Raw genomic sequence first — 14159 nt, 5'->3', positions numbered from 1 at the left:
GTTAAAGTAGCCAATATTAATTCTTTCTTTCAGGGGTGAGTCAGGTGCTGGGAAGACAGAAAATACAAAGAAAGTTATTCAGTACCTTGCCCATGTTGCTTCTTCACATAAAGGAAGAAAGGACCATAATATTCCTGTAAGTTCTGCTCTGTTGTTTTTTAAATCTCTTCTTATTCATATATAATTTCAGAAGCAAAAATAAGGAAGCCAGTCTACTCTCACACTGCTATAACTGACAGCTCCCTTGTCCCCACCCGCTCCCCGCCACCTACCCAGCAACGCTTTTTTCCACTCCAGGGGCTAGGATACAAGGAAATTGCTGTTAAAGAGGCTTTCTGACAGGGCAAACTGGAATTATGGTTGTGGCTTGATGCCTAATTTCTTGCAAAGATTTGCTGAGAATTGTTCAGCAGTACTTATGAAGACTTATTTTCCACCAAAAGAAGATGCTCGCCTATTTTCAGCCGTTCTTTCTGAACTTGCAGTAGCCTGTCGCTACTACCCACAGCAGCCTGAGGGGAGGAGAGAGATATGGGAAGAAGTGATGATAGAAAAAGGGCAAGAATAGAAATGTCAGTTCTCCTTAATTTCTAGACATGCAGAAGTGATAGTTAATACAGCCTGAGAGAATGCCAGCCAGCCCAGCTTCCACAGTTCTCAACTGCACATTGGCTTGGTGCTTTGGAAATGGCTTACTGCTAGGCAAAGACTCAAACTTGCTAACATTTGCATTTGTCTGTTTGTAATGAACAGCAGGAATCGCCTAAACCAGTGAAACACCAGGCAAGTGCTTTTCTTTATGCTTCTTAGTCTTGAGTGTTTGCACTAATTTCTGTCTGTAGATTGAGTCTCTGCTAGAATCAAATGCCACTAGTTCTAAGTGAAATCTGTCATTAAGAAAATTTACTTTTGAAAATTTATTGCTTAGAGCCTTATTCTTTCTTGAGAAGCGCATGCCGTTTTGCTTTAAATTTGTTTTCCAGATAAATTTTAATATTTATTTGCCCTTTTATCATGACATTGAACTGCATGTTTATGAAGCCAATAAATTATGGTTTCATATGTCATTTACTAGGTGGAATTATTTTGATACTTACCAGACACATGGAAACCTAGCTTTGTGCCCTACACTACATTTTAAATTTGGGGCTGCCTCTTCAAAAGTTGTACCTTTGGAGCTAACAAATTTCTGATCTGTTAAAGTTTTATGGCATGGCATAGTTTATGCCTGTATGTGTTTTAACAAAGGCCCGATTATATTTAATATATTAAATAAATTAGAGCTGGGCACAGTGGTATGCCCCTATAGTCCCAAGTGTTTGGGAGGCTGAGACAGAAGGCCTGAGCCCAAGTATTTGAGGCTGCAGTGAGTTACGATCACACAACTGTGCTCCAGCCTGGACAACAGAGCAAGACCTCATCTCTATAAATAAGTAAAATAAAGTCAATTACAATATTCTTTATACTGGGCAAGTAGTGGAAGACTGTTATTCTTCCTAATTATCAGATGCCTACCTTTCAGCTCCACAGACCATAGCAATGAACAAACCAAGAATCATAGCATGTCCTCCATTTCTCACTACCTGGGAGGAGAAGGAGGGCAGACCTGAGCCAGATACCTTGGATAGAGTAGGACATCTATACTTGGATTTAATCCTTTCCCTAGCATTGGAAGGGTTTTGGTTTGTCTTTCACAAACATAATGATACAAAGCTGATATAAAGCAAGAAACAATAATATCGAGTTATGGAAATGATCTGTTAATCTAAAGAAATAATCGTAAATATCTAAGGAATTGTCATAGACGCTGAGATTTTAAGATATCTTTCTTAAGATTCTTAAGAGATTGCCAGCCACCCAAGCTGCACTGTACCTATGAAGGCCTATGATGTCCTTTTGCTCCTTTAGCTGCAGAATAGACCAGTGATACAAATGAAGAGGGTTAATGAAATAATCGTTATCCTGTAGGATATTTAAAAGCTTCTTTGCCAGTTAAAGAAGGAAAATCTGGGCCAGAAGGCAGCTTTTCTTTATGCTTTAGAGGTACTTGCTAAACGTCCTTTTAATATGTACTTGGGTCGCTATTGAAATAGTGCTAAGCAATTAATACACAGATTTAGGTTTTCCAAATTCCCTATGGAACACATAAATCATTGTTGTTAACATTTTGTTTCGATGTCATTTTAAACTACAGAGTGGATCCCTGTTGTATGTGAGTAGCATGCCTACCCGCCCTAGATTTTACTTTGAGTCAAATCAATCCCTGGGAAGCACGTTCTCCCAAAGAAGGCAGCAGCTTCTTTGGGCCATGCTTCCCGGTCATTGCCGATTTGCATGTCGTGCTGCATGTGTCCACTGTGCACACAATCTTCAATGCTGCTTTTCCCAAGTTGATTTTAATCATAGTTAAGCAGTAGCTATGCTGACGTTTTTAGAAATATCAGAAGAATACTCGTTCTCAATTTTTCTTCCCCAACACAACTGAGGAACATGAAATATTTAACAGCGCGGTAGGGAATGGTCACACCCTGGAAGGGTCCTGTCAAGAAGTTACTTCTCCCCCTGCTGGGTGTCACTGTCTGCGACTTCTTCACCCCACTTGAATGATTGCCTTATAGTTACAATGTGAAAAGTCTGTACTTTCCAAGGTCACAGTTTCTTTTGGTTGATTTGATACCACTGGTTTGTGATTTTACATTGAACTTTATAAGCAAAAGTTAAATTCTGAGGAATCATGTGTATACATCCAGCATTTTATCACTAAACGGTAGTATGAATTGTAAACCCAAAAGGGAGGGCATTTCTAGGCTCCTGATTTTGTCAGTCCTTTATTTATTTGCTCGTTTGTCTACTTATTCTTTTTCTGAAACAACTTAATTGAGATATAATTCATATACCATTCAATGTACCCATTGGAAATGTACAATTTAGTGTTTTTAGTATATTCACATTATGCAATTGTTATTATAATCAATTTTAGAACATTTTCCTCACCCAAAAGAAACTCCATAGCCATTAGCAGTCACCTGCTATTTCCCCCCAGCCCCTGGCAAGCACTAATCTACTTTCTGTCTCTATGTATTTGCCTATTCTGGACATTTTGTGTGAATGGAATCATATAATATGTCGTCCTCCCTGACAGTTCTTTCTTTTAGCATAATATATTCAAGGTTCGTCCAGATTCTAGCACATATAAGTACTTCATTCCTTTTTATAGCCAAATCATATTCCATTATATTAAATATGTGTCACGTTCTGTTTGTCCATTCATCAGAAAATGAATATGGATTTTTTTCTACTTTTTGGCCATTATAATTAATGCTGCTATGAACACTCATGTACAAGTTATGGTGAGAACATACATTTTCATTTTTCTTGGGTAGATACCTAGAGGTAAAATTGCTGGGTCATATGGTAATTCTGTTAAACATTTTTAAAGAGACTGTACCATTTGACATTCCCACCAGGAACATGTGAGAGTTCCAGTTTCTCCATATCCTCATCGGCACTTGGCATTGTCTGTGTTTTTATTAAAGCCATCCTAGTGAGCGGTGTGGTCAGTCTTATATGTTTACCTTTTAAATTTCATCTTCATTTTTGAAATATGAACAAATATAAGCAAATCAGTTTTCAAAATTAAAGTCACAATACTTAAGTAAACTTGAAATAAACATTTATCTACGAACTTTTGGTGTACCTTTTATAACAAAATTAGAGGTCTTATTTGGCTCTATCCCCTTAGTATCCACCAGCCGACTGCAAGTACAGCTTCTGTGTGCCCTCTTTCCTCAGGAGAGGTTGCTCTTAGAGACCCTCAAAGTCTAGCACAGAGTTCACAAAGGCTCAACACAGCGCAATTTCAGAGCAGATTTGAAAATGATTAAATTCTAAAACTTGACCATCCCCTACAAATGATTCCTTCAAGCCAGCCCACTTGCCTCCCTGTCTTTCCAGTCATCTTCAGGACGACTTTGTATCTTTCCCCAACCTGGTTTAAACTGTGCTGAACCAAGACAGAAAGGTGATAGATAGCAAGTAGCAAGTAATGAGACTCTGCCAGTTGAGATTAGAGTCTGGTTTTCAACATGTGATTGGTTGCTGCTGCCTGCTTTTAACCTTCCTGCAGCTCTGCCCTGCCAGGCCTGCAAGGTACAGCCCGATCCCAGCCTGAGTCCCCTTGCTGGCTGAACTGGACTTTTGAAAGAGGTATATATTTTTAACCATTTTGAACTCATGCTATATCATATAGCAAGCGTATATTATATACTATGTAATAAACCCAGGAGTATAATTTTCACTATGACTGCTAAACTTTTAAAGCAGTATATAACTCTAAATATTTAGAACTTTAAAAATCATTTCAATAGCTAAGGCTGCCTGTTTTCTACATTCCAAAATAACATTATAGAATAGAAACGAAGGACATTGCCCATCCAGTTCCAGAGGAAAAGTGAATAGTCACTGCCCCCTGATGGTTTACAAATGCCTTCATAATTTGGTTGAGATTTGTTAGCACCATTTATCTAATTATGAAATTGTTCAACACAGAAATTATCTCATTTCATGTGAATTTCTATATGTTATGACACTTAGCTTTGTACCAGGTTTTTGGGGATTCATTTATGAGTTTTTGAGATCATTACTCAGTCTCACCAGTGTCCACAAATCCATTAGTAGGAGTGGTACCGTGACACTATTAACGTAGTGGGACCAACACCAGGGACAGAGGGGTGCCTGAGTCCACAATTACCATGGTGACTCTGAGGACCCATAAATCTTCTTGTTGCCTTTGGCTCACCACCATCCCCTCCCCAAATACTTCTAGAATTCCAGGTGTCCAACCTTTTAGCTTCCCTGGGCCACACTGGAAGAAGAAAAATTGTCTTGGGCTACACATAAAATACACTAAAGCTAGCTGATGAGCTATTTAAAAAAAAGGTTTGTGCATCATTTTCATGATATCCACCATCACAGATAAGCAGAAAAAGTCCTCACATATAAAGAGTTGGATACCTGTGGAACCTCTGATTATACATTCATTCAGCAGAACATTTGCCAAGCATCATTTTGATCTGATACTGACCGAGTTAGGCACAGGGGATACAACCAGGTTACTTGAAGCCAGCACAAGAAGAATAGAATCAGTGGATCGATCTCGCTCTCTCTCTCTCTCTCTCTTTCTCTTTCTCTCTCTCTCTCTCTCTCTCTTTCTCACACACACACACACACACACACGGGAAAAGGAAAGAACCAGTAAAAAATTTGACTCCAATAATCCTTTTAGCCATATCTAAGTAATATTAAAGTAAGATATGCATTACTGGCTTTACCTCCAAGTTAGGAAAACTCTTTAAAGATGGACTATCAAAATCTTTTTCTTATGATTTGGTAGGATGGTGTGTGATTTTAAGGAATCCACAGTCTAGCAGTAGATGTTTACTATTAAGGTAATGCCCCACTTACCAGAATGCCAGTGTTTTTCCACGTTTCCACATTCTCATCACATAGATTGAATTAGGTTTTTAAAAAAAAAAAAAAAAAAAAAAAGGCTTTTAGAGACCCAAACAGTTAATACAAACTGAGTATACCAAGGGCTTTGCAAGATATTTGTCATAGGAATGCTGATGGAAGTGACTGCCAACCCCGGAGGGGGATGGGGGAAGGCAGTCTATTCTATCACCGAATAATGACTGGCATTTTTTCTTTTCTTTTTCTTTTTTTTTTTTTTGGGAGATGGAGTCTCTTGCTCTGTCTCCCAGGCCGGAGTGCATTGGCGCGATCTCGGCTCACTACAACCTCTGCCTCCTAGGTTCAGGCGATTCTCCTGCCTCAGGCACCCACCACCACACCTGGCTAATTTTTTTGTATTTTTAGTAGGGACGGGTTTTCACTGTGTTAGCCAGGATGGTCTCGATCTCCTGACCTCGTGATCCGCCCACCTCGGCCTCTCAAAGTGCTGGGATTACAGGCGTGAGCCACCACGCCTGGCCCCTGACTGGCATTTTTAACAATGACTCTCAGTCATCAAAGTTGTTCAGGATACCATGCTTAAGAAAGTTTGGCAGCATGTAATGGTTTAGAAAAATGCACAGCAAAAATAGTCTGGTAAGGGTTTTTAAGTGAGGAAACCAGAAGATTTGTTGTACAGGGAGGGATCTGTCTTAACGCCAAGAAAACGAACCGATGCCATGTAATGACATCCAGGTAGCTTGAGGTTCTCGACAAGACTGGTTCCTGACTGGTTTCAGCTAAACACGGTTGTAGATTGTACTTAAGACCTGTGAACGTGTGGACAGTGCAGATCATGCTGTAATGGACGTAGGTGGAGCAGGTCCCCTTCCTGTGTAATGTGCCTCAGGAACCCTTCCCCACCCTTTCAGCAGAGTGACAGTCCACACCAGGGTGGCATGACAGAACTGTACGGATGACATATATTTGTTCTTTTTTTTGAATTTGATGGTGATGGAGTGCCTCACATACCAAATACCACTAATTTAAAAGCCTTATGTGAGGTTCTTTGTATTCATCTTTTTTGCTTAGAGTATCGCATTTCCTAGCAGCTTTTAGTTAGTTTTTCTTTAGGTCTAAAATACTGTGGGTATTTTAAAATATAGGGTTAAGATTTATGTTTGGAAAAAGCAGATTTATTTAAGTCATAAAATATAATTCTGAAATTACATTCCAGAAACACAACATCACTTCTGGTGCTTTTCATGGCCAGAAATGGCATCGTACTTTCTCATACAGCTTTCTATTGTGTTTCATGATTAAAGCACATATTAATATATTTCCACCTTTTGTTTGTAAAATCTGTTTTATAGCCTAATTTACATATAAGTAAAGACCCTGACTAAAGCAGACATTTTACCGAATACTCTCTACTTAGCCTTTTAAATCTGAGCAAGTTAGCAGCATCAACGTCCTCACCATCCTCTGAAAGTGGAGGCAAAGACACTGCCCTGTCTATATGATAGAGATAGTATGTGAGACTCCTTGGAAAACTGGAAAGTGCTACATCAATACAGTGGTAACTGTTAAATTAACTGCCTTAAAGTTTTCAAATAAGGCAGAGTTAAAATAAACAGAAGTATTAGTATGTTCTTAATTGAAGTGTCATGCTAAATTTCATTTCACGAAAGCCCATCTGTTTTATTTTCAAAATTCTCTGCCTGATTTACGTGCCCCATGCTTAAGTTGATCTCTGTTCAGCGTGACATTTTCTTCTCCTTGTGGTCACTTTGTAGATGCTAATTTTTTTCCTTTAGTAGAGTCCGTTATCCTAACCAGGATTAAGAAGCCAACAAAAGTTGCTGGATGGCAGACAGAATGAAAGAACTGAGGAAAAGATGCAGTTTCTTTTTTAGAAATTTTTTCCCTGATAACTTGAGTAAAGACATTAGATTAACGTACATCTGCTTTTATTTGTGTGTGTGTGTGTATGTGTAATGTCTTTTAGGGGGAACTTGAACGACAGCTTTTGCAAGCAAATCCAATTCTGGAATCATTTGGAAATGCGAAGACTGTGAAAAATGATAACTCATCTCGTTTTGTAAGTTTCAAAGCACCAGAAGCTTTTAATTCCTTAGATTTCTAGTTAAATGTCTACTGTGATTAAGCAAATGAATTACTTTTCTTCCTAGATTTTAAGAAGCTAATAGATGTAGTTCTGTAGACATAATACAAGCTCACATGTAATTTTAAATTTTCTAGTAGTCACATTTAAAAAGAAAAAAGGTAATGTGTAAGTAACTTTAATCATTTTGTCATACAGAAATGTATAACTCTATGTCTTACTTTGTGGATATGTAATTTAACCTCTCTGAGCTTATTTGTCTTTGATTGGGCATGATAATAACATCTGTCATGGAATCAGAGTGGAGATTAAATGGTGTGCACGTTGAGCACTTAGCCCGGCACTAGGCATAGTAAACATTCAACGCGTTAGATGTGGTAAACTGACCTTTCCCTATCTTGCTATTTTCTGTGGGATTTGGACTTCAGAATAATAGTCACTACTATGACTTCTCTTTAAAATTTTTTTGAGATAGGGTCTTGCTCTGTCACCCAGGCTGGAATGCAGTGTCACAGTCATAGCTCACTGCTGCCTCCAACTCCTGGTCTCAAGGCATCCTCCTGCCTCAAGTTTCCCAAGGAGCCGGGACTACAGGCTCACACTACTTCACCCGGCTAATTTAAAATAATAATTTTTGTTGTTGTTGTTGTTTAGAGACTAGGGTCTCACTATGTTGTCCCATACTTTGGGAGGCTGAGGCAAGAAGATCGCTGGAAGCCTCAGCCTCCCAAAATACTGGAATTACAGGAATGAGCCACCACACGCAGCCTAAAAATTCTCCTTAGCTATTCAACTTGAAAGCTTTACTTTCCCCTTCAATTTGACTGGCTGTACCTGTTCACCTGAGAATGTTATCCTAAGTGATGGCCAGGTCTCTGTTACTTTGGGGACACTGCCCCTCCCCACCCCAGCTGCCCAGCTTCAACACCATCACAGCAAATCATCTCTAAACCCGTATTCAACACAGTGGACATTCCTCCAATAAGTCTTTTGCCCTGGATTATGGTCATCAAGTTTCAGAAACCCCTTCCACTGTTAGATTGAAAAAGGACTTCATTATTCAATTATTTCCACTTAAGTTGTTCAGATTAATTCTTCCCTTTTTCTCCTCCCTGCTCTGAAGTATTGGTAAAAGTCAAGAAGGCCAGAGTAAAAGAGACCTCAGTTCCAACAGTTCATTCTTCTTACAGTTCAGTATTTGGGGATCTAGTGTCATTGTGACTTGCTTTTTAAAACAGAGTGTGACATCATGGTCTGCACATTAATTTTCCAATGGCATCGTGGCTATGATTAGTGGAAGCGACCAGATTCAGGATCACAGAGGACCCAGCAAACACAAGGGCAACCAGAAAGCCCTCTGGATTAGTTCACTAGGGCTGCGATATAAAAGTCCCACAGACTGGGAGCGGCATAAACAACAGAAATGTACTCTTCCACAATTCTGGAGGCTAGAAGTCTGAAGCAAGGTGTCAGCAGGATTGGTTTCTTCTGAGGCCTCTCATAACTGAACCCAGGTTTGGCTGCGTGCCACTTGAAAGCCATGCACAGGAGACGAGAGTTGGTGGGAGGAAAAGCAGGTTTATCTGGAGAGCCAGCAAACAAAGAAGATGGTGGACTCGTGTCCCAGAGGACCCTCTCAAGTCGGAACACATTTTAGGCTGTTTTTATGTTAAAGCGGGGGGAAGGAGACAGGGTTAGGGTGAAGAGGTAACTGATGACCACAGACATCTGGGCTCCAGCAAGGGTCCGAGGAGGTTGGGAATATCCTTGTCCTTAGTCAAGTCACAGTGCTCCTATAAATCTTTAACAAAGCATAGTTGTTCACACCCTTCTTTAATCTCAGAGTTAGTTTTAAAAACTACCTGATTGCTGCTTTTGCATATTATCTCAGTGCTCTAAAATTATCCTTGCCCATGTGCAGGAATGGGTAAAGGCCCTTTAAACAGAAATGGAGTTAGTTATGTTAGTTCTCTTGCTGATTCACTGTACATTCTTTCCTTGGCTTATAGATGGTTATATTCTCCCTGTGTCTTCACATGGCCTTCCCTCTGTGTGTGTCTGTGTCCTCATCTCTTCTTCTTATAAGAACACCAATTATATTGAAGTAGGGTGCACCCTGATGAGTCCTTTTTAATGTAATTACTTCTTTAAAGACCCTCTTCCTAATGACAGTTCCATCATGAGGTCCTGGGGGTTAGGACTTCAACACAGGAATTTGTGCAGGGACGCATTTCAGCCCATAGCACCCTCAGAGATAGTTTCAGTGCAAGACGCTTTCCAAGTTATGTAAGAAATAGGGATGTACTTTCTTGGAATATTGTTTATTCCCAGTAAGATAAAATTTGAAGATTCACCTAATCCAAGTTCATTTAGTAATTAACTTAGCTTTTTATGTGCAAAGTGGGATAAACAAATGTGCCTGTGTCAGTAGAAGGCATGCCTGGGACTTGACTTATGGGTTTAGAAACTATCTGAGGAAACTGCATTCCTTCAGACTTTCTGTCATTCTCCTGGATCATCCCCATTGAGCCTGAGCCACAACTAAATCTGAAATTTTCCTACTGAAATGCCCTGTGTTTAGTGGCTGTATCACAGGAAAGAAGGAACAGGGAGCTGCCAGCTTTGGTATGTGAATCTCCATCAAGATCTTCAAGGACTTTGTGGAAAATCGTTTATCTTACCACAGAAATCAAGTTACTAATCTATTCTGTTCCCCGCCCCCAAGCCCTGAAACCATACCCTGAATTCAAGAGAAACAGTTTTGGTGCTCAGTTGTCTCATTTTTTCCTGGAAAAGATAAATTGCTACTAAGCCATCATTTGTGCCCTTGGGTAAAGAATGTAGTGATTCTGTTATGAAGTATAAGGATTTATCTCCCTGCCAGGGTGCGTTTCAACTCCTTATTTTAGTGTTTGGAACAGCTATAATTCTGTATTAGTTATTGATTGCTATGTAACAAATGATCCTAAAACCCGGTGGCTTAAGGCATCGATTATCTCACAGTTTCTGTGTGTCAGAAAGTCAGTAGCAGCTTAGCTGGGTGACTCTGGCGCAGGGTCTCTCAGGAGGTCGTCGCTAAGATGTTGGCTACGGTTGCAGTCATCTGAAGGCCTGACTGAGGTGGGAGGATCTCCTTCAAATCTTCCTCAGGTAACTCTTGTTGGGAAGTCTCTGTCCTACATGGCTGTTGGCTGGAGGCCTCAGTTCCTGACCTTGGAGGCAGCCTCTCCATAGCGCTCCTTGAATGTCACCATGACATGGCAGCCGGCTTCTCCCAGAGCAAGTGATCCAAGAGAGAGAAAGACAGAAGTTACACACCCTGCCTTGGAAATCACATGTCATCCCTCTGTTGTCTTCTATTGGCCATACAAACCAATCCTGATACTGTGTGGGAGGGGACTGTGAATACCAGAGGTGGGGATCACTGAGGCAGTCTTGGCTATTGTGGCTACCATGAATCCTTACAGCGATTTCCACCATTGATGTATGTAGGATTTTAATCTGTAACTGGAATGACTCTAGGTCAGTGGTTCTTAATTGGAGGCTCCCCAAGGGACGTTGGCAGTGTCTGGAGACATTTTTGTTTGTTTACCTGGGGGAATGGGTAGTGGTGTGCCAGTGGCATCCAGTTGGTAGAGGCCAGGGATGCTGCTAAAAATCATCCAATGCATGGTACAGTCCCCAAAGCTTAGAATAATTGAGCCCAAAGTATCAGTTATGCTAAGATCGAGAAACTGCTCTAGGTCGTTCCTTCAAATTATAGTCTAAATTAAGGTAATTATTTTCTGAAATTTATTTGCAAAGTAATACATGAGTCTATTTAATGCTTGTTATTTATACATCCTATTCCAAAGGTTGACAATGAAGTCTGATAGAAACCTGTTTTACATTCTGCTGGTAGGAAGAACTATATTGTTTTCTAGCCACCTGGAAGCAGCACATAGGAAAGGAGCAAGAATCAGCCATTGAATCCAAATGTTCAACAAACACTATTTCAGCTGAAGTACCACCTTCCAAAGTGCCTGCACTACTATATAATAACCTTTAAGTGCATTCTAATATAGGAAAAACTGATTTGTTTTTAGTAGAAAAAAGATTTTTTATTGAGGCATTGTTCTTAGACGTAGCTTTCAATTCGACTAAGAAACAGAGGTATCTTTAAATTGTTTACTTTGGGCTTTAATTCTTAGAAAGTCAACTTTTATTGATACGTTATTTTTTTAATAATAGTTTATTGCTATCTACCGTTATCATAAGGTGTTACCTATACAGTACTAAAACAAGTAGTTGATCTCAGTAGCTCCATTAAAAATAATTAGGTCTATTGATTAAATAGTGTTCAGTTAAAATTCCCCTTTAGTATTTCTCTATGGGTGTTGGTTCTAAAGAAACCATTGTAGACTCATTTTTAAATTCAATTCTGTGTAATTTTGATGTTTGATTTGTTATTTAGTTCTTTTAATTATTAAGCACCTATTTTTTGCCAACCACTGTGCAACTTAATTGATGTCTCCAAATGGATATCAATAGATTCTTTAAGTTTAACATATTCCAAATGAAAATTTTTCTTTTCCTTTCAAAATTTGTTCCTTTATGTCTTCTGTCAATAAATGGTATGATCAAATCACCCAGTTGCTTAAACTTAAAATAAAAACAATAGCAAAACCTAGGAAGACAAAATACCTAGGAATCAGCCTTTTTCCTATGGCCCGCGTCCAGGCCAGCAGTGAATCCCATTGGTTAAATGTCCAGAAAGTGTTTCAAATTTGTCCACATTTCTTCTCCTAACTAGCTAGTTAGTCTAAAACCGTATCTGAGGAGATTTCTTCTTATTCTCTATCACAGTATCCTATTTATTCCCTCATGGCACCTATCACAAGCTGTAACTATTTGCTTATTTATTATCCTTCCTAGTAGAATGTCTAAGAGCTTTGTCAGCAGGGACGTTGTATCGTTGGTTCCTAGCATAGTGCCCCACAGGCATATTTATGGATTTTATGAGATTCATTTACTTAAAATGCGGCAGACACTACAAAGTGCCATGCGCTCTTCGAGGCCCTGGGAATTTATCACTGGTCAAAACCAAGGTCCCTAGCCCTGTAAAGCACACCTTCATATCGGTTTTAACTTTTTAATGTGTTTTCAGCGGCATGTCATGATGTTGTTGAGCTCGGGGAAGGTGGTACCTATGCTAGATCCTCTGAGAATATGCATGCCCCCATTTTAGAAGCGTGGGTAGAGAACATGAGGGAGGCAGTGGCTCCGTGGGCAGGCCAGGCCTTGGGTTGAGATCAGTGTCATAGTAAGAGTAAGATGATGTTAAAAAATGAGTTGTGTATACAGTGAAATTTCATGCAGTCATATTTACAAGCTACATGCTTACAGTGAAAATATTTGAGACTATAAACTCCATAAGCATTAGAAGCCATTTGGTTCCATTTCTTTGATCCGATATAGATGACTAATTTCCTGAAGAATATTTTTTCTTTCAAAGATACTAGCATGTGGTTTATATTAAAGGGATTCTTTCTTTCGGAGAGCATTACCCTTAAGAAAATAATCATTCACAGTTAGTCCAGTTCTCTGTTTATGGAGAAGTAAAATGCATTCCAGATGAAGGAGATTTATGTAAAATGAATCTCTCATAATGAAACTTTAAAAACAGTGACTTCAATTTTAAACTGATTGTTTGGATCAGCAGATACATCTTCCCTCACAGAGTTTTAGTTACAATCACTTTCTCTATTTCCACAAATCCTTTTTTCTTTTCTTTTCTTTCTGTTTTTTCACAAGTTGACTTCAGCCAGTTTGGCAGTTTCCAACTATTATGTACCTTTTGGTAGACAAGTATCCTCCAGCAAGTAGAGCTAGGTGAGGGCTGTAGGCATCCTCCTCACAGTTACCAGGTTATAATGAAAGCACGTCGGGATTTCACACCCTCGTATCTATCAGCAGGCACGCACTGAAAACAGTTTTGTAAGTTGCATGCAGCCCAGCTCTGTTTAATGTCTCTAACAAACCTTTACCTGAAAGATATACTGAAGCAAACGTGACAGTATCAGTGACAGAATATGGTCTGCACCAGGCAACCAGCATCTTCCAGATCACTGGCTGCACACAGCCATTTAGTATCAAGCTCTGGGAGCACCCTCAGCAATACAGCCTCCTGCACTTACTGGAGTCTCCACACCTGTTCCCTTGGCTCCAGATTGGGGAGGGTCTATATGTATCTTTATTTGTTTTTATTTATTTATCTTTTTTTTAAGTCTCTATTTGAAGTTAATATGTATCTCTTTCTAATCAGTCCGTGGCTTAATGCCACTCATGTTACCCTAGTGATTTCTAATATCCATTATACTAAGTAATGAGGCCACTTAGTGCATGTGAAAACTCATTTTACTAACAACAAAGCTTCTGGTTTGGTTTGGAGATTAAGATAGCTAAAGCATTTAAGGTAGCCATCTGGCCTTTGGATTAAGTGCTAGCTCATTACTCCTAGAATGGGTTTTCTCATTTAGGGCAAATAGCTAACGCACATGCATAGCACCCTATCTGTGCTGATGTGTTTTAATGCATATTGCAGATC

The 14159-nt window shown here is 39.5% G+C and overlaps 1 protein-coding gene across 42 annotated transcripts in view; it reads left to right on the top strand.

The window, feature by feature from the left end:
• MYH10 (myosin heavy chain 10) overlaps positions 1–14159 on the top strand; it is a 153866-nt gene that overhangs the window by 52378 nt on the left and 87329 nt on the right. For 16 of the 42 annotated variants that reach the window (XM_074018555.1, XM_065532753.2, XM_065532746.2 and 13 more), the window contains 3 exons: positions 34–136; positions 754–783; positions 7457–7549. In XM_074018555.1, the coding sequence (XP_073874656.1) occupies positions 34–136; positions 754–783; positions 7457–7549 (226 nt within the window). The remainder of the gene's footprint in view (positions 1–33; positions 137–753; positions 784–7456; positions 7550–14159) is intronic. The other 26 variants (XM_074018564.1, XM_065532755.2, XM_065532745.2 and 23 more) reach the window with 2 other exon arrangements.

Source organism: Macaca fascicularis, chromosome 16 (assembly GCF_037993035.2).
Source record: "Macaca fascicularis isolate 582-1 chromosome 16, T2T-MFA8v1.1".
Classification (NCBI taxonomy): Eukaryota; Metazoa; Chordata; class Mammalia; order Primates; family Cercopithecidae; genus Macaca; species Macaca fascicularis.
The sequence above is the reverse complement of the archived record's forward strand: the minus strand, read 5'-3'. Positions and strand labels throughout refer to the sequence as shown.